The sequence below is a fragment of the Podarcis vaucheri genome, assembly GCF_965113315.1.
Source record: "Podarcis vaucheri genome assembly, chromosome: 5".
In the NCBI taxonomy this organism is placed as follows: domain Eukaryota; kingdom Metazoa; phylum Chordata; class Lepidosauria; order Squamata; family Lacertidae; genus Podarcis; species Podarcis vaucheri.
In genome coordinates this window covers 94,069,660-94,089,887 of record NC_138763.1, presented here as the reverse complement: position 1 = coordinate 94,089,887, position 20,228 = coordinate 94,069,660, and the positions used below count along the sequence as shown (strand labels likewise).

The window sequence follows — 20,228 nt, the reverse complement described above, 5'->3', positions numbered from 1 at the left end:
TGTAACCTAAAGCGTATGTAACCCGAGGTACCACTGTACTAAAATGCGGGGTTTCTCGTATGTCACTATATATTTTTATTGTGTCCCTATATCAGTATGAAATAGTTCATTCTACGCTTTTAACCCCTTCTTAAGGGACGCGGGTGGCGCTGTGGGCTAAAGCCTCAACGCCTAGGGCTTGCCGATCGAAAGGTCGGCGGCTCGAATCCCCGCGGCGGGGTGCGCTCCCGCTGTTCGGTCCCAGCGCCTGCCCACCTAGCAGTTCGAAAGCACCTCCGGGTGCAAGTAGATAAATAGGTACCGCTTACCAGCGGGAAGGTAAACGGCATTCCGTGTGCGGCTCTGGCTCGCCAGAGCAGCGATGTCACGCTGGCCACGTGACCCGGAAGTGTCCCCGGACAGCGCTGGCCCCCGGCCAATAGATGTGAGATGGGCGCACAAACCCCAGAGTCTGTCAAGACTGGCCCGTTCGGGCAGGGGTACCTTTACCTTTATATCAGTATGAAATAGTTCATTCTACGCTTTTAACCCCTTCCATGCACCAATTAGACCAGAGCACGCTGGTTATCCCCCAGGCTAATTTCCCCCCCATCAGGGCGGCCCCGGCCTCGACAGTTCCGCCCGCTCGCTTCCTTTACTGCGCAAGCGCGCCCAGCTGTGCTCCCGGCGCCGCCCTCTCCCATCCCAAACTGAGGCGCCACCTCCCGCGAAGGCGTTCAACTTCAAAGCTCATTTGCATGGGCTCCCCGTGCCCAATCACTGGCCGCCGCCTGTTTTGCATGGAGCCCGGCCGGCCACTCACAGAGCCGGGGGGCCGGGCTACCACGTGCTGTTGCTAAGCTTCGGCTTCTGAAGTTGTTGCTATAGTCGCCGGCCTATCAGGGGGCGAGGCTCTTGATCTGTCAACATTCTCTGCGCCGGAGGGAGGGAGGGCGGGCAGCTGGTTGGGTTGTGTGCGTGTTTTTCCCCCCTTCCTTCCTTCCCCCTCCCACCCACCTCGCCTCTGATTGGCTCCGCGATGTCTCAGGACCCTGCGGGTGACGCTATCGACTGGCCCAGCCAGCCGTCCGTCAGCTGGGAAAGTAATATGCCCAAAGTGTGGGGGTTTGTAGACTTGGGCTCAGAGAGCAACACTTTGGAGGAGCCTCCCTGCGCGCGCTTGTGAGCTCCCGGGTGCGGAAAAAAACACACCAAACCATTGCTAATTGCTACTATTGCTGTTATTTTTCCCCTTCCTACCTTGCTGCTTAAATTGCAAAAAAAGCAAAAGGCTGTGAAAATGGAGTGGAATTCCCTGCTGATGCTGCTGGAAGCTGCGGAATACTTGGAAAGGCGAGAGAGAGGTACATACAGCAAGATTCCCTGCAAATGTTGAGGGGTTTCCACCCCACCCCCACCCCAGGGCTGCGATGCACCCCGGATTTATTTTTATTGAAAAGTCACCTTGAGTGGGGGTGGGGGGTGGGGAGATGGGTTTGTTTTGTTGCAAAAAGGACTTTAAAAAAAAAGAAAAGCAAAAGCCACGAAATGAAGGAAAATCTCCCCACCGTTGGTCTGGTGGCGCTGCAGGTCCGCCTTTGCTCCCTTCTCCGCCAACTCGCTCCCTTTGCAACTGCTTCCTCCCTTTGCAATAAGTTGCTCGCAACGTTTGCACCGGCAGCAGCAGCAGCAATACGCGGCAGTTGTCACGAGCTCAGCTTTTGTGTGTGTCTTTTTGCCTCTCCCCCCCCCCCAACCAGAAGCGGAGCACGGCTACGCCTCGGTGCTGCCCTTCGACAGCGGCTACGCCAGGAGGAAAAGCAAGGCCGGGAAGCCCCAGAGCAGCCGGTGAGTGCGGGGGGTTGCGATCCCCTACCCCCCACCCAGGAGCCCTCTGCTTAAATGCAGCTCTTCCCTCGGCCTTATTTATGGGTGGGCTGCATGTGTTTCTGCACTACAACTCCCATCATCCCTGAGCGCTGCTCCTGCTAGCTGAGGATGATGGGAGCTGTAGTCCTCCCACCACCTGATAGGACCCAGAGGCCGTGTTGATGCACTAGCACAAGGTATTTTGCAGCGACTTCAGCACCAGCACAGAAGCAGGAGGTCGCCATTTCCTTCTGCCCGACCCCTCTTTTTCTGGGCTGGGTTTATGCTTCGGTCTCTCCTGAAGAAGCTGCCACGCGTACAGCGGGGGTTCCTTTCTCCCAAGCAACCTCCACTGGATGCTACCCACCCCCACCCCGCAGTCCCCTTTTGCTCCTTGGCTCCAGGGATTTCGACTTGGGCGAGGGCAAGGATTGCTAACACCCCAAAATTGCCAACTTCAGTTTTCAAAAGCAGGTGCCTTGGGGGGGGGGATGAAAAGCACGAAAGTCGAACCTGCTGAACTTGTTCTAAATTGCAAGAATAAGCAGCGCAGCGATCTTTGATTATCTTTCTCAAATGCAAAAAGGTGTTTCAGCGCACAGATCGTTCTGAACAATCTTGGGAACTGTGGTGTTAAAAGTATCTTGCGAGTTTCAGTTACAGGCGCATCAAAACTGCACTTTGGGCACCTTTACTTTGCAAATTTTGTCACCTGTTCCTTTGGGCCGAGTGCTGATAAATACGGGTTGAATTAGTTGCCACCCCAACAGGTCAGTTTTGCAAGATTGTTGATCGCATGTAAGCTTGAGCTTTGAAAAACTGCATTAAAAATAAAAAGTAAAATGTTATCAGGCAGTTATAACAAAAACTAATCTGTATAAAGCTGTGTCCTCTGAGGTTCGCATCCTAATGATCATGCCAGCCCCGCTGCTACCACATACCACACTTGTAAGCTTCTGTGTTTGTTTGTTTTTTGCTTTTTTTGCATGCTTAACCTGGAAGTGATTTCCACTGGATTCAGTGGGACTTGCAGGTGAGATTCTGCATGGTCTCTATAAGAAGTACAACTTAATAGATGCACTAAGAGAGTAGCAAGGTGGCAGAACGCTGTAAGATTGGCATAAAGGGAGTTATTTAACATTTCCTTGCATCTCCTTATCTTTGTCCAGGTTTATAAAGGTAAAGGGACCCCTGACCATTCGGTCCAGTCGTGGCCGACTCTGGGGTTGCGGCGCTCATCTCGCTTTATTGGCCGAGGGAGCCGGCGTACAGCTTCCGGGTCATGTGGCCAGCATGACTAAGCTGCTTCTGGCGAGCCAGAGCAGTGCACAGAAATGCTGTTTACCTTCCCGCCGGAGTGGTACCTATTTATCTACTTGCATTTTGACGTGCTTTCGAACTGCTAGGTTGGCAGGAGCAGGGACCGAGCAACGGGAGCTCACCCCGTCGCGGGGATTCGAACCGCCAACCTTCTGATCGGCTAGTCCTAGGCTCTGTGGTTTAACCCACAGCGCCACCCGCGTCCCTATCCAGGTTTATAATGACACATGATTAAAAGTGCATCCCGGGGGCTCTTGATGCTTTACCCTGAGCTTTCCTGCTCTCCTTAACTGGATGTGTTCCTGGATAGAGTGGGATGGTGCCTTTATTCTTTGCTTGTTCTATATACAGTAAGTGTATGAAAGGGGAGTTTCATCTGGCCGTTTATACTGGTTGTTGAAGAGAGCACCAGGGAGGCCTTGGAAGCAGGAGCTTGTGAAGCACAAACTACACACACACACCCTTCAAACCCACCCCCCTTGCAGGGACTCCTGTCCTAATGATCAGAAGGAGCTGCTTAGGATTGTTTTGCAGACTCGGCAGATTTGTCTGGCTTGCCCCAAACAAAGTCCAGGACACCCTGTGTTTTAAAGAACGTGCCTGCTTCTTCCTTGACTTCCTGAAATACCTATTCATTGTTCTTGTTGCCCTCCTTTGCTTATCCTTCTCTTTGTTCATGCAAAATATCATCTTGGAGAGAGAGAAAAAACTACCTACAAAGGAATCTGAAATAATCGCAAGCGCTCGCCATATCAGACAAGCTTCTCAGTCGCTTGCTATTCCTGAGTGCAGCCAACAAAACGTTGCAGTATAACTGAAATCAGGAATGAGTCTAGTGTGCCTTTTTATTACTATAGCCAATTAGATACTTAAGGCACCACAATATATCTGTACTGCAACATTTAATATACAATTAAATGCAGGGCTTCTTCCAACTCATATGAGCCCTGTCGCATTAGATCACAGGCCTCTCTGGTCCAGATCCTGTTTCTCACATTAACTACCCAGATGACTCTAAGAAGCCTACAAAAAGAACATGAAAGCACTTGTTGTTGTTTAGTCATCTTAGTCGTGTTCAACTCTCCGTGACCCCATCAACCAGAGCATGCCTTGGAAACTCTCACTTCTCAAAGCTTCTCCTTTTTTATATCCATGGAGTTTTCTCGGCAAAATACTGGATTGGATTGCCAGTTCCTTTTCCGGGTGGATCACATTTAGTCTAAACTCTCGGCTATGACCTGTCCGTCTTGGGTGGCCCTGCACAGCATAGCTCATAGCTTCTCTGAGTTATTCAGGCCCCTTCACCACGACAAGGCAGTGATCCGTCCCCTACTATTGTCCCTCCCAGAATCAAAATTAAGTACCCAGTTTTCTTAACCTTGTCACAAACCATCTCTGTGTTCAGGGGTGCCAACTATGGGGGACTCTGGATGCCTGAGCCCCCACAAAATTTTTGTTGTGGATGCTCAGGTATCCACACCTAGGGTTACCTGCGCAACTTCCAAGGTCTCACACTGGGCACCCATAACCTGGGATCCAAGTCGGCTCCCCTGTCTGGGTTCAAAGACACAGCAGCAGATGGAAGTTTTAGCCATAGGAAAGGAACGTTGTTTTTTGCTTTGTAGTTGGATCAACTCAAAAATCTGATGTCGAATTTTGTTTCTGGAAGTCCACCTTGTAGATGCGGGAAGACTTTAAAGGAAGACCCATGCATTCTGCAAGTACCTGCAGAAAAACCCTGGGAGCAAACTCTCTTCAGCCGCAGCCAGCATGGCAAATGTTCAGGGTTGTCAACAGTTGTAGTCCAACAACATTTCAGTCACCCTGATACAGACAACCTTCCTCCAGTTGTTTCACTTTCAAGAAATAGTCTGCACAGCCTCAAGAAATTCAAAGTCTCTTCTGTGCATTGTGGGGTCACCCACGTTTCAGATTAGGGAGGTGTGTGGAATTCTCGGCAGGCAGGGTTTTCAATATATTCAGAGTTAAATACCCTGTTTTAAGAGCATCCGTTGCATTTTTGTGCTTCATCAAAGCGGTAACGGTGTAATAATATCAAACACATATTTTAGATGTTCCGTATAGATCCGTAAAACGTTGCCCCAATGTACCTTCATAAAAAGAAAAAACTGCTACGAGAGGGACTGAACAAAATGGGTGCACTTCTCCCTGCTTCAAATTAATCTTTCCAGCCCTTAATTAATCTGCATTGCTTGCAGGGGTGGGGAAAGAAATTTCCCCTAAAATTTTCTTTCCCCAACAGGTGTTGGACACTGGTGCATGCAAGAAATTGTGGCTTGGGGGCCAATATTATTCATTCAGCGATACTGAAGAAGAATAAGCCCTACCTTTCGTTTCCTAACACGAAACACCTCAAGGCAGCTAACATCACAAGGAAATGCAAGGTTGAGAACCTCGTCCTTCATTTGCAAATGCCACATTTGCTTCTTTTGTACACCATTTTGTGGAACTAGAAGACTAGAAGACTAGGGTAGGAATAACTAGAAGACTAGAAGACTAGGGTAGGAATAACCTCACAGTGTGAAATTTCTCATGGGAAGTCGCTGAGTACAAGGGTCCCCTCATGGTCTGCAGCCTAATAATGGGATTGCCCAGGTAGAGCGATGGAAGCTATATATAACAAACAAATCTGAATTAAACCACAGTAGGATGAGGGTTCATGCAAATTCATCATGCAAAAGGCTGGGCTGGATGAATCCCAAGCCGGAGGTAAGATTGCCGGAAGAAATATCAACAATCTCAGAAATGCAGATGACACAACCTTGATGGCAGAAAGCGAGGAGGAATTAAAGAACCTTTTAATGAGGGTGAAAGAGAAGAGCGCAAAATATAGTCTGAAGCTCAACATCAAAAAAACGAAGATCATGGCCACCGGGCCCATCACCTCCTGGCAAAAAGAAGGGGAAGAAATGGAGGCAATGAGAGATTTTATCTTCTTGGGCTCCATGATCACTGCAGATGGTGACAGCAGCCACGAAATTAAAAGACACCTGCTTCTTGGAAGAAAAGCGATGGCAAACGTAGACAGCATCTTAAAAAGCAGAGACATCACCTTGCCAACAAAGGTCCGTATAGTTAAAGCTATGGTTTTCCCAGTACAGTGGTGCCTCGCAAGACGAAATTAATCCGTTCTGCGAGTCTCTTCGTCTTGCGGTTTTTTCGTCTTGCGAAGCACGGCTATTAGCAGCTTAGCGGCTATTAGCGGCTTAGCGGTTATTAACGGCTTAGCGGCTTTAAGAAAAAGGAAACAAACTCACAAGAACTCGCAAGACGTTTCGTCTTGCGAAGCAAGCCCATAGGGAAATTCGTCTTGCAGAACGACTCAAAAAATGGAAAACTCTTTCGTCTTGTGAGGCATTCGTCTTGCGAGGCATTCGTCTTGCGAGGTACCACTGTAGTGATGTATGGAAGTGAGAGCTGGACCATAAAGAAGGCTGATCGCCGAAGAATTGATGCTTTTGAATTATGGTGCTGGAGGAGACTCTTGAGAGTCCCATGGACTGCAAGAAGATCTAACCTCTCCATTCTGAAGGAAATCAGCCCTGAGTGCTCACTGGAAGGGCAGATCGTGAAGCTGAGGCTCCAATACTTTGGCCACCTCATGAGAAGAGTAGACACCCTGGAAAAGACCCTGATGTTGGGAAAGATGGAGGGCACAAGGAGAAGGGGACGACAGAGGAGCTGAAGCTGAGGCTCCAAGACTTTGGCCACCTCATGAGAAGAGAAGACTCCCTGGAAAAGACCCTGATGTTGGGAAAGATGAAGGGCACAAGGAGAAGGGGACGACAGAGGATGAGATGATTGGACAGTGTACTTGAAGCTACCAGCATGAGTTTGACCAAACTGCGGGAGGCAGTGGAAGACAGGAGTGCCTGGCGTACTCTGGTCCAGGGGGTCACAAGAGAGTCGGACACGACTAAACGACTAAACAACAACAACAGGATGAGGGTTGCGGGTTAAGCAGCAAATCATGGGCTGGGTATTCCAGTCCTGACCCATCAAAGAAATTGAAATGTCATTGGCGAGGCAAGGCAAGCTCATTGGCAGTAGGTTGAGCATCCACTGCAGTATTCTTCTCTGTGTTACACAATTTGCTTTTCTGCCTTTCTAACTTGGGCGATCACAGTTCACACATCCGATGAAGCTGACTTCAATTCAAAAAAGCTTCCGCCATATTAAATTTGGCACCACCAGACTGTTGTTTTTGCTGCAGCGACCTAACAAGGCTACCCCTCTGGAAAGCGTATTTCTGCCAGCCGTGGAGCTTTTAAAGACACAGGAGCGCTGTCGAGAAAAAGGAGGCATTTCTCAGAATAGGAATAGGGGACTTCAGATCCAGCGGCCAATTGTGGCCCTCCAGGCCGCTCTGTCTGGCCCTCTGAACCCATCCTTCTGAAACCCACTCCTCCCCAGCCCTGCATCCTCCTTGAGTGTTCTCCCCTGGCTGGGTTTCATCCTTGGACCTCTTCTCTGCCTGGGTAGTGAACAGAAACGGGTATGCGGTCGTGTGTAGAAACAAGCTTACTCCGCAAAGATAACCTTCTGCATTCATTGCTCTGCCCATTTTTGGCGCTGTGGGTTAAACCACAGAGCCTAGGGCTTGCTGATCAGAAGGTCGGCGGTTCGAATCCCTGTGACGGGGTGAGCTCCCGTTGCTCGGTCCCAGCTCCTGCCAACCTAGCAGTTCGAAAGCACGTCAAAGTGCAAGTAGATAAATAGGTACCACTCCGGTGGGAAGGTGAACGACGTTTCCGTGCACTGCTCTGATTCACCAGAAGCGACTTAGTCATGCTGGCCACATGACCCAGCTCCCTTGGCCAATAAAGCGAGATGAGCACCGCAACCCCAGAGTCGGCCACGACTGGACCTAATGGTCAGGGGTCCCCTTACCTTTAATGGCATGGAAGGTTGCTGAGAAGGTTTCAACCCTCAGGTTGAAAAGGTTTCCCCTACCTTAGAGTAAGCTAACCACAGGAAAACAAGCAAGGGAGAAAGAGGCAGATACTATTATTATTATTATTATTATTATTATTATTATTATTATTATTATTATTATTACTATTTATTTATTATGGAAAGCACTCAGCTGAACGCATTTTGGTGGGACTCATGCTCTGTCTCATAATACATTGATGTTCTAGACTATATAGCTCAGGCATTTCTGCATTTTCCTACAAAATTAACAATGTTGACTCTCCTCCCTTGATAGGTAGCAGCCTTATAAAGTTGCACCAATAGAATAAGGCACTGGCTTGCTAACGGAGAGCTTGAGGCTAAAGCTGTGTTTTATATTGTAAATTGCTCTGTGGTCTTCGGGCGAAGGGTGGTATCAACTTTTTATGCCGGGATTTTTAAAATTAAAAAACAAATCCTTATTGTGACTTGGGAGGTCTTTTATTTTATTTTATTTTTATTTAGGTCTTCAATGATCTAAGTGTGCAGTAACATGTGGAATCAGTAACAGTCTTCAGACCGTTGAGATTTTCAGATAGTGGCAGCCTTAGTTACTAGCCGATACTAATAATACGCCACTAGATTTTGTGACTGTCACGAGCTGCGGTCGTAAAGAACCTCCTGGCATCTGTTTACTGAGTTGATGTGGAGGGGAAAGAAAGGATTAACGAAAGCATGGTGGACAGGTTAGACTAAGCTCTTGCAATGTCTGTGGAGAAGAGCTAAATGTTTCAACAGGGAGCGTGGAAGAACTAAAAATGCGGGGCAGAGAAGGCTGGAGAAATCAGGATGAATAAAGGAGTAGGGACAAAATCCGGGACTTGAGCAAATAAATGTTTGGCAGACAGGGCCAAAGGGGTGGCCAAAGAAAAGGTGAGATGGGGACTAGCTTACACATGGTTAGGGTTAGCGATTTCGCTGCTCAGCGTGTGTGCCAGTAAAAATTTCATATAGTACTCAGATGCGCTGCTGCCACCTGTGTCCTTCGCAAACAGCCTGACCCAAATAATTTGCCTTTTAAATTTCTTAGCCACCTTTCTCAGAAACCACCCAAGGTCAAATTACAGGAAGGTAAAAATACTGAAAACATGCAATCTTTAAAACCACAAACGGTAAAAATAACGAATCGATATGATACTAAAAGGACACTTCCCCGTCAAAGTTAAAATCAAAGCCAGCAGAATATACGGTTAACCAAAACCAAATAAAAAATTAATGGTCTTTAAAAACAACCCCAATCACTTGCCTTCACATGCCTGGTGCTGAAGAGACACCTGGTGGGCTTTGCTGGGAGAGCATACCACAGACTAGTGGAGGGGCCACAACCTAAAAGCCCCTGCCCCCCTGTTGCCGCTCCGTGAGCCTCTCTGAGGTAACAGGGCAAATGTTCTCTTGATAACAGTTGCAATGACATAGGCTGCGTCTTGTGCCTCTTGTCCAAAGTAGGATCTGCCACATAACAGGCTCACATTGCCAGACATTGGTTCATCTGTTCCCAAAGGAACATGAGAGCATTCTTCTGCTGATCATACGGCTTAAGTGTACTACATTTGGCATTTATTGTAGAAAATATGGTGCCCCCCAAATGCTGTTGGGAAGCAGCTTCCATCAGCTCTGACATTGGTCATGCCAGCTGGGTCCAAAGGCAGCTGTGGTCCAGCAACATCTGGGGGCACCATTGCTCCTACAATAGCTAACTGCCATAAGCAATACAGTGGTACCTCGGGTTACATACGCTTCAGGTTACAGACTCCGATAACCCAGAAATAGTGCTTCAGGTTAAGAACTTTGCTTCGGGATGAGAAGAGAAATCGTGCTCCGGCGGCACGACAGCAGCAGGAGGCCCCATTAGCTAAAGTGGTGCTTCAGGTTAAGAACAGTTTCAGGTTAAGAACGGACCTCCGGAATGAATTAAGTACTTAACCTGAGGTACCACTGTAGTGCTGTTTAAGAGACACGTGGCCTGCAGACTTCAGTCCTACAAAACCATCTTCCCTTTTTTTTTTTTTTTTACTATTTTTGTATGCGGAGGGGTTATTTAATTTTGTGAAGTGTGAAATATAAAAATCCCAACTAGATTCAAGGTTGAGCCTTGGGGGAGAAAATAAGATGTGCTAATAGTGTTCTGGATATGTCAAAATAGGTCCCTAAGATATTTTTTTTAATGGATTTCTGACAGGAACTGATTGAAAGTGCATTGTTTTATTTGAATTTCGGGTTATTAGCAAGTAAAACTCTATAATATATCATACTTTCTGTTGTTGTTGTTTCTATAGGTCTTCACATAATGAACTAGAAAAGCATAGGTAAGTAGTACGAATCAAACAGAACCAGTACAGACACTATTATTCTGCCGTGGCACAATCCTGCAAGAGAAACATTTTAAATTGGAAATAACAGGGAATTATATCTGTTTAACTCGTGTTTATTTTATGAAAGTGTTTGCTGTCAAGTTCCAACCACTCGTTTTCAGAAACGGGCATCTAAACGTTGGACTATACTATGTGAATAATGCAGTTTATACTTAAGGTTTCAATGACATTAAAATATTTCTGAATCTGTCTACTGTAGCTCTTAAGGGGCACGTTCCTGGCTAATAATTGGCAGCTCTGTTGCTTGCTGGAGCACCAGAAACAAATGGCACCTTTCCACAGACACTAGAAAAGTAAGGCAGTGCCTAGCGACTACAGAGAGCCGAGAGAGAAATTGCACATGGTTTCTCACCTCTGACAGCAGAACCTCCTGAAGGGTGTCTATAGAAGCACCAGAAAGTTTGAGCAGTTAACAGGGTAGGCAGACAGGGCATTTGCAATGCATTCTTCCAGCAAGGGCAGACATAGAGCTGGAGAAATAAGGGCTGGAATGAGGAGAAAGGGAGAGAATCAATGCAACAAATTGCCTCCCCGTATTGGTGCTGGGCTCCTAGATGTAGGGGCACACACAGTCGAGAATAGAATTTCACTCCAGCAACTTGATCTCCCCCTCCAACTTAGTGCTAGCGCCCATGCCCCCACACACAAACACACGGGTCCCAGATTAAATAAACCAACCTACTGTTCATTGTTGTTGTTTAGTCGTTTAGTCGTGTCCGACTCTTCGTGACCCCCTGGACCAGAGCACACCAGGCACTCCTGTCTTCCACTGCCTCCCGCAGTTTGGTCAAACTCATGTTGGTAGCTTTGAGAACACTGTCCAACCATCTCGTCCTCTGTCGTCCCCTTCTCCTTGCGCCCTCCATCTTTCCCAACATCAGGGTCTTTTCCAGGGAGTCTTCTCTTCTCATGAGGTGGCCAAAGTACTGGAGCCTCAGCTTCAGGATCTGTCCTTCCAGTGAGCACTCAGGGCTGATTTCCTTCAGAATGGAGAGGTTTGATCTTCTTGCAGTCCATGGGACTCTCAAGAGTCTCCTCCAGCACCATAATTCAAAAGCATCAATTCTTCGGCGATCGGCCTTCTTTATGGTCCAGCTCTCACTTCCATACATCACTACTGGGAAAACCTGCTGTTCACTGGAGCTCAAATAAAAGGCACCAGTAGGCTGGTGCTTGTGTGCTGGCTGTCCCTCTCACTCACTCACTCATTCACTCACTCATTCACAACTCTTTCTGTTTCAGCAGGAGGCAGGGCCAAGGCAGCAGCAGACAGTGCACAGAAGGCATGCTCCGAACAAGAGCGGAGCCTCCTGCAGCCTGGATGTCAAAGCCTGCTGCTGTCAGTCTATGCAAGCTCAATGGAGCAACAGCCAAAGGCATGGCCCGCTAATTGGAATGCCATGACCCTCACCCTGTTCCCTGTGTTCAGTGTGTGGCTATCTTAGACGCTAATCCTTGCATCTTGGTGGGGTTGAAATGCAAGTCTGCAAGATCGTAGGGTCCAGATGACCTAGAAAAACGCTGTTTTTGGAAAGCAAAACATCTGCCTGGAGATGGGTAGAAAGGACCAGGCCATAACATTGTTCTGTGATTGGTTGGTTGGTTGGTTGATTTATTGGCAGATGTAGGGAGTTTCTAGGTGGAAATCGAAGGGTATTGATCAGGGCCGTCTTTAGCATATGTGCTGCTGGTGTGCAAAGATGCGCCTCCAAATGTAGTTTAAGGTAAAGGGGACCCCTGACCATTAGGTCCAGTCGTGACCAACTCTGGGGTTGCTGCGCTCATCTCATTTTACTGGCCGAGGGAGCAGGTGTACAGCTTCCAGGTCATGTGGCCAGCATGACTAAGCTGCTTCTGGCGAACCAGAGCAGCACACGGAAACGGCGTTTACCTTCCCGCCGGAGCAGTACCTATTTATCTACTTGCACTTTGATGTGCTTTCGAACTGCTAGGTTGGCAGGAGCAGGGACCGAGCAACGGGAGCTCACACCGTCGTGGGGATTCGAACCGCTGACCTTCTGATCAGCAAGTCCCACCCAGTTTAGCCGCCCCCAAATTAACTTTTATTGAGCTTTTTTTGTTTTTGGAAGGGGGGAAAGCCAAAGTTGTTGAGCTTTTTTTGGTAACAACAACGCATCAGAAAATAATTGATATTTGATGCTACGGAGTATCCATTGCTTTTCACTGCCGCTGATCGAGAGGGACTAGTATACAGTAGGTATACAATTGGCGCCCGCCAGAATTTGGCACCCAGGTGCCCTGCACCCCTTACACCCCCTGGTAAAGACGACCCTGGTATCAGTGTAGGAAGGGCAGGAGAGAGTGGCTTTGAGATTTTGGGTAAATGCTTAGCAATTTCCCTCTGGGCTCTGCCCTAGCAACCCCAATAAGTCTTCACTGATACCAATCAATTTCTGAGCAGTCGGGGGGTCTTCACAGGTTCTTATTATACCTGTCAATGTATCATTTAGCTTTTAGTCCAGGGGAAGCTTCCAACCGTAGAACGAGCCCTTGTTGCATTTTCTCCTCTGCCTCTTAACATTCTGTGTCCTTCTAGTGTGTTGAGTCTTTTACATGGTGCCAGGTGCCCTGGAAATCAAAACAGGATATAAATATGTTAAAACAAAGAGTGCGACAATTGGGGGGGGGGACTATGACGAGAAAAAGTGGGTTTGATGCTTTGAACTTTGTTCATCAGATCTTTACAAGGGTTGTCATTTTAGTGCTGGGATGAGTGTCCTTTTGGCTTGTTTGAAGGTAGCATTGTGCAGAAATCCTAAAGTTATATGCTATCCATTGCACTCTAGTGAGCTAAAGTGCACTGTAACAACACTAAATATGTTTGGTTTTTTTCCATTTCAGACGAGCTAAACTACGACTATATTTAGAAGAGTTAAAACAACTTGTCCCTTTGGGAGCAGATAGCACTAGACACACTACACTCAGTCTGCTGAAAAGAGCCAAGATGCATATTAAGGTAAAAAAAAGCAAGTTACCTTTTATTTTGTTTTACTTAAACAACAATCTGACACACACACGCCCTTTTTTTTTTTTAGTGAGAGGGCGGGATTGCAGATTTCCTAATTTAAAAGGTGCTGCTCTTACTTAATGGTATACCTTTTTCAGTCTTCAATGCTGATGTGGTAAGCTAAAACCCAAATAATTTAGTGAATGGAGAACTTATCCACTTTTTAAACAGTTTTTTTGGTTTTGCTTTTTAATGAGAGCACCGGATAATCAGTGCAGCCAGAATACTGTTTTTACTGTTAAAATTATTCTAACTCCATAGAAATTGGAAGAACAAGACCGGAAAGCTCTAAATATTAAAGAACAGTTACAGCGAGAACATCGATACCTCAAGCGTAGATTGGAACAGCTCTCCATGCAGGGCCTGGAACGAATTCGCACAGACAGCCTGGGATCAACAATATCTACGGATTCTGAGCAAGGTAGGTGGTGGGGCCCAGAAATCACCATGGGACTGTTAACTAAACTAAGACTGTATATTTCTCTGGGGTATATACTGGGCATCCCAAAACAAGCATGTATGTTAGAATGTCCAGCACCGGAAGTAGACACAGTTCAAAGCATAATAGTCAATTCTTTAAAAAACAATAAATCAGGGGAATGCTGTGGATGTACTGTAACTTGATTGCAGTAAGGCTTTTGACAAAAGTCTCCTATTATATTCTTGCAGAGAAGCTGGTAGAATGTGGGCTGGACAAGGTAACTGTTAGGTGGATTTGTAGCTGGTTGATTGACTGAACACACAGAGTACCCATTAATGGTTTATCGTGTCAAGTGGGGTGCTGCAGAGTTCTGTCCTGGGTCTGTTGTTGTTTGTCGACTTTATAAACGACTTGGGTGAAGGAATTGAGGGGATGCTCATCAAATTCACAGATGACACCCAACTCGGAGGGGTAGCTAATGCCGCAGAAGACAGTATTAGGATTCAAGATTACCTTCACGGATTGGATTACTGGGCCAAAACAAATGAATTTCAGCAGGGACAGGTGACAGGTTATGCACTTAGGCAGGAAGAACCAGCGGCCAAATGTAAGATGGAGGTCACCTGCGTTGCCAATAGTACATGTGAAAAGGATCTAGGGGTCGGGAAGAAGATACTATAGCCATATTCATATCTATATATATATATTATTAATTTTAACATATTGATTATCATACATACAACAAAACTTCACTTCTTATTATACAATCTTTTTGGACTTCCATCAGCACCTCTGATGATCCACCATTCTTATCACTTCTTCTGCATTTCTTAAATTCATATTGCCTTTAATTATCTTAACTAACAATTCTCCTCTTTACCATTTTTGCAATAATTCAAATAATTCGCCTTACAAAACTTCTTGCAAACCTACAAGCGTAATCTGATTGTCACAATTCCTTTTCAAATAGTCCGTAAATTTACACCAGTCTTCTGTGAATCTCTGGTCCCACAGGTTTCGAATTCTTCCTGTTAATTTGTCTTGCGGCTACTGTTGCGTATAAATATAATGTCTTGTCTTCTTCCTGGTACTATTCCCAATAGAAAACCTTCTAGTGTTTTCCTAAATGAATATCTGAACATTTTTTTCATTTCGTTATATATTGTTTCCCAAAATTGTTTGATGTTTAAACAATTCCACCATATATGCATCATAGTACCTTTTCCAGTGTTGCATCGCCAGCAAACATCGGTACAATTTTTATTCATTTTTTCTATTCTTTCGGGTGTTAAATACCGTCTATGTTGTATTTTGAGGTAATTTTCTTTCAATATATAACACAATAGGGAATTTCATATCTTCTTTCCACAATTTTTCCCATTGTTCAAACATAATATTTTTCCCAATATCTTGCGCCCATTTAATCATGGATGCTTTAACCAGTTCATCCTTTGTTTCCCACTCTAAGATCAGATTATACCATTTAGATATATTTTTTTATTTTTCTTGTATTAAGTATTTATCGAATTTTGATATTTCTTTTTCAAATCCTAACTTGAACGCTCTAAAGCACTGTATAAACATCAGGTGGTTCGGTTCTGCTTGTCACAGTTTTGAAACTTCCGTCTTCTCTCCCGTTTCAATTTAGAAGTAGACATCGAAGGAATGGAATTCCCACCAGCTGAAATGGACAGTAGCAGAAGTCCCAGCGATGCAGAAGACAGTTTGCAAGGGAGCTCAAGCGACAGCGGCTACACACATTCGCACAGACTCAATGCCAGGCTTCTGTAGCGTCGAAGGGCACTGCTCAACTCAGGACGTTCTGACTAAAGCACTTACACGAAATATGCCGGACTGCCATTCTTCCAGAAAACCTCAGCCCACAGTAATCTGAAAGGAGGTTTCGTGCCCAGGGTTCGCCGAACGACGATTGGTATATTCAATAAATTGCAAATCATGTTTTTTTTTCTACAAAATGTGATTAGATACACTTGCGGCTTAAAGTCCTTTATTGTAGCCATTGTACACACTGTTAGTTCTGGGTGTGTGTGTGTGTGCTTTTTAAAAATATTTTAAAATACAAAGTGGGCATAGCAAATATTTACACACGAAGATGGAGATTTTCTGTTAGCCACTCAAAAATGTGTTTGTCTCTGGCAATAGGAACTTCTGTAGCCGAAACGGCGCGTTAAAGGCTCGTCCGTAGTTCCGCTTGCCACAACAGTCTTTCCCAGGAAAACCTCCTTTTTACCGCTGAATCTGATTGGGATTTCTCTGAATTAAGAGCGGGTTTTCCAGGAGAAAGTGGCATGGCAAAGGCAAAACTGCTCAGACCATTTCTTTGCACAGGTCAAATGGAAGCGTGGACTTAACCCTAAATCTCTGCTCGTGGTTTGCTTGGGATCACCCCCTCGTTCTTTGGATTCTGGCTATAGTGGACCAAGGATTGAAAAGTTAGTGGGGAGGATATACTTTTTTAAAAGTACATTATCATTTTACAAAAAAAACCCCAACGACTTTGGTTAGCAAATATTCCTATAGGAGAAGTTCTTTCAATATTTTTGAGACACACACACAAAAAATGTATATTCTCTTGATTTATCATCAAGCGTACTGTTCGTCTTCAAAAGATGAGGGGAAAGCTGATTCGAATCAGGACTTAATGTGCAATGACCCTAGCTTTCTATGTTTTTATAGTGACTAACTCCGGAAAAAAAATAAATCGTGTTTGCTTGCACATGTAAAAAAAACAACACTCTGCTAACTTTTGAGGGTCAGGATTATTGTGCACAAAGATCAGTTGCCTCTCATTTGATGATTTTTAGCAAGGGTTGTTTATTGTACTCCTGTTTTTACTCTCCACAAAATGCTTTGACTGCGTATGTAGCACTCGGCCCTCAGGATTTTCATTTTTTGTATTTGCATTTATTCTTCCCGCCTTCTTAGACCGTGATTCTGATGATTGTGCCACATCCAAACGAGTGAATGTCAATTCAGCGGAGGAGGCCCATGTCTGCAGCTGATACATATCATATATTATGATGCTTATCTAGTTCCCGTTTTAACTGATGGAAGTGCCAGGTGTACATTGCATTATGTATCTCCATTCAGGTCATTTAGTCTCACGTAGTCAGATGGGACAAGCTGGATTGGGGCCAACACACTCTTTTTTTCTAATTGATTTTAATGTTTACCATTCAATATTTCAGTATTCTTCGTGAAGGATTCAGAGCTCGAATGAACCAGAGCTGGATTATCAAATAGCTGTTGAGAAGAAAGCAAAACTGTTTGCTTAAGGTTTATTTTTTTTTAATGTTATATTGCTTTCTACAGCTGCAAATACACTTAAATGGAAGGCATGGCTTTAAATTACAGTATTCATATTAAACCTTTTTCTTTCTTTCTTTTGTATGCTATCATTGATATTTGAATTCCTTACAAAATGCAAAGAAAATGCTGTAAAATTGCATCGTTTATTTAGCGTTCATCAATATGTTTAGAATATAATTACCCCGAATGTAGCAATACTGCGACTTTGCCTTTTAATACACTTTAAGCTTAGTGAAGTCATTAGAGTTTGACTTGCTGGTAATTAAAAATGGACCAATCTTTGCATCGCTACTTTAAGGTCTTTTTTAAATAAATGAAAAAGATTAAAAGCTATATAGACTTTAGACATGTTATATTGCCTGTAAATACATCTCCTATTAAATACTCTGTATTATATTTTTCCTAACTCTTCCCATTTGCTCATATAGAGAAAGGGAATAGTTACATACCTGAATCGGAGTCTCAGGGACTCTTCACCTTAGTCAAATTGTGCCTTGGTGACCATTGATCTATCCCTTTTCCTTTCCTTGTTTTTAAACCTTAGTGTGATTACTTCAGAAGCACCAGTCAGCATGTTTGAGTGTATCATCTTGCTGAAGGTGAAGCTCTGAGACCCCTTGGTTGTTTTTTTTAAAAGATACTTTTAGTGCAGGGAAAATAATCATTCCAATGCCTATACCCAATAATTTAACCCCACTTTAAAAACGTGTAATATTCATGCGTCTCTGATCAGTGGCTTCCAAGAAAGCCATATAAACACTGTTCCAGAAGTCCATGTGTTCAGATGCACATAAGGATATTTTCTGCTCCTGATTTAAACGGAGAGGGGTCACTCTGTGAGAAAACTATTCTTTCCGTTTAAATTAATTGGGAGACTCGCTCTAGGGACAGGGGTCTACTGAGTAGACCGCAGGGTCAGGGCCATGCTGTCAGCTGCTACAACCTAAGGCTGCAATGGAATAGTTTTAGCGTTGAACTAAATTTTATACGGCAACGAACTGGTGAGAAGGGTGAAACAAAATACTTTGGGTGCCTTTCTGGCATCCCAGAAGCACCGTAGGGCAAGACCTGCCCCCATCACTGCCAGTTCCTGCTTCTGAGCATCAATAAACCTTTAATAATAAATAATAATAATAAATTTTATTTATATCCCGCCCTCCCCAGCCGAAGCCGGGCTCAGGGCGGCTAACAACAATCAAATAATCAAACAGTCAAATAGTCACACAATCTAAAAATATTTCATTATAAAAATTAAATCAAATTGATGGCAACCAATTAAGCAAAATTCTGTGCAGGTTGCCAGAGGAGGGAGTCAGGCTGCGCCCTGACCAAAGGCCTGGCGGAACAACTCTCCGCTTTCCTTCCTACTATTTTCAAACTGGGGGTTAACAAGTGGGAATTTTAACATTTTTTTAAAATCAGGCAGCCTAGAAATAGACGGAGGCAGGCATGCTGGTGTTCCGCTCTTCATTCTGCCAGCTCAAGCCCCAGCAGGATGTAGGGCAAAGCATTTTCAAAACACACCTTAAGATTGCAGCCTTTGCTGCTTCCTTTAATACTCAGTGTATTATTTTCCCCGTGGTGCTCACAGTGCAGAAAACAAAAGGTCGGCTATACTTTTGACAGCTTACAGACCTTGTTAGCCCGGAACTTACTAACCAAACCATGCTACTTCAAAAGCAGCCATCTATTTTGTAGTCATCCCTCCTTTAACCAGGGGGAAGACGCCTAAAGCTATAAACCGGCAGCTAAATTGGAAATAAACCTCTGTTAATGCTCTTGCATTGTACACTTTGCATATGGTTAAAACCTTTCGTGAAAAAAGATACACAGCAATATAAGCATTGTGTGTAGTGGAAAGCAGCATTAATTACTAGCTCCTCTTGATTGCATTTAATGTTGAAAATCATGATATCTATTTTTTAGAAGTTTACTTTAACTGTTACTGGGGAAAACAGTTGCGTTGTTGTGTTTCTTTTACTATATAATGAATGGATTCATGGCTTGTAAAATGTTGGCTTTCATGAAAAAGCAGCTCTTGCACAGAACATTTCAAACATAAAAATCTGAGCGAATGGAAAAGAGATCTCATGTAAAACATTGTTGACTTTATGCTACTCTTTAAAAATAATAATGAATGTGTACAATTTAATGAACTCTTCCATGCTGGGTATAAGTGGCTTTGTATATCTTTTATATTTTCAATAAAGATTACTCCAGTATTCTAAGTTGCATATAAAAAGGTTTTCCTGGTTTCTCCTTGTTCAATCATTGCTGCGATAACTTCTAGAAAGCCAAGGCATATTGGTAACGTGAGAAACTCCCTAAACGTTTTCAGGTAGCAGAGCTTAACTTAGGACACAGCGTTCCAAAGTCTTGCGCACATAAGTGGAATTTCCTAAGGAACACTTTCCCAAGATGTTTTGATATACAACTACCATCAGTCCCAACCACCATAGCCTGTTGTTGCTAAGGGCAGGCGAATCTTGTCCATTTTGGTTTCTCACTATGTCTCAATACCACGTCACTATAAAGTTCCGTTCTTGACATTTCCACATCATTGTGCGAATTTTTCAAAGGTACAGGTAGGTAGCCGTGTTGGTCTGCCATAGTTGAAACAAAATACCGTATTTTTCGCTCTATAACACGCACCCGACCATAACACGCACGTAGTTTTTAGAGCAGGAAAATCCGTAGGCATGCCACCCGTAGGCATTCCCTCCATAACACGCACAGACATTTCCCCTTACTTTTTAGGAGGAAAAAAGTGAGTGTTATGGTGCAAAAAATACGGTAAATAAATTCTTTCCAGTAGCACCTTAAGGTAAAGGTAAAGGGACCCCTGACCATTAGGTCCAGTCGTGGCTGACTCTGGGGTTGCGGCGCTCATCTCGCGTTATTGGCCGAGGGAGCCGGCATCCAGCTTCCGGGTCAT

At 44.7% G+C, this 20,228-nt stretch overlaps 1 protein-coding gene across 2 annotated transcripts; it reads left to right on the top strand.

Annotated features, from left to right (window-relative positions):
• Positions 1-960: 960 nt before the first annotated feature.
• MXD4 (MAX dimerization protein 4) lies at positions 961-17,921 on the top strand. 2 transcript variants are annotated; one of them, XM_082223349.1, is made up of 6 exons: positions 961-1,343; positions 1,740-1,827; positions 10,419-10,448; positions 13,377-13,491; positions 13,804-13,963; positions 15,612-17,921. In XM_082223349.1, exons 1-6 carry the CDS (start codon positions 1,280-1,282, stop codon positions 15,752-15,754), a joined length of 600 nt encoding a protein of 199 aa, XP_082079475.1. In that variant the 5' UTR covers positions 961-1,279; the 3' UTR covers positions 15,755-17,921. The 2 variants fall into 2 exon arrangements, with proteins under 2 accessions (XP_082079475.1, XP_082079476.1); XM_082223350.1 differs by lacking the exons at positions 961-1,343; positions 1,740-1,827 and adding an exon at positions 1,854-2,881.
• The last annotated feature ends 2,307 nt before the right edge of the window (positions 17,922-20,228 follow it).

Bases quoted from the DNA above. Each gene is read 5' to 3' on its own strand.
- MXD4 (XM_082223349.1), top strand. From the start codon at position 1,280: ATGGAGTGGAATTCCCTGCTGATGCTGCTGGAAGCTGCGGAATACTTG. The intron at 1,344-1,739 runs GTACATACAGCA...CCCCCCAACCAG, and splicing joins CTTGGAAAGGCGAGAGAGAG to AAGCGGAGCACGGCTACGCC. The intron at 13,492-13,803 runs GTAAAAAAAAGC...CTAACTCCATAG, and splicing joins GAGCCAAGATGCATATTAAG to AAATTGGAAGAACAAGACCG.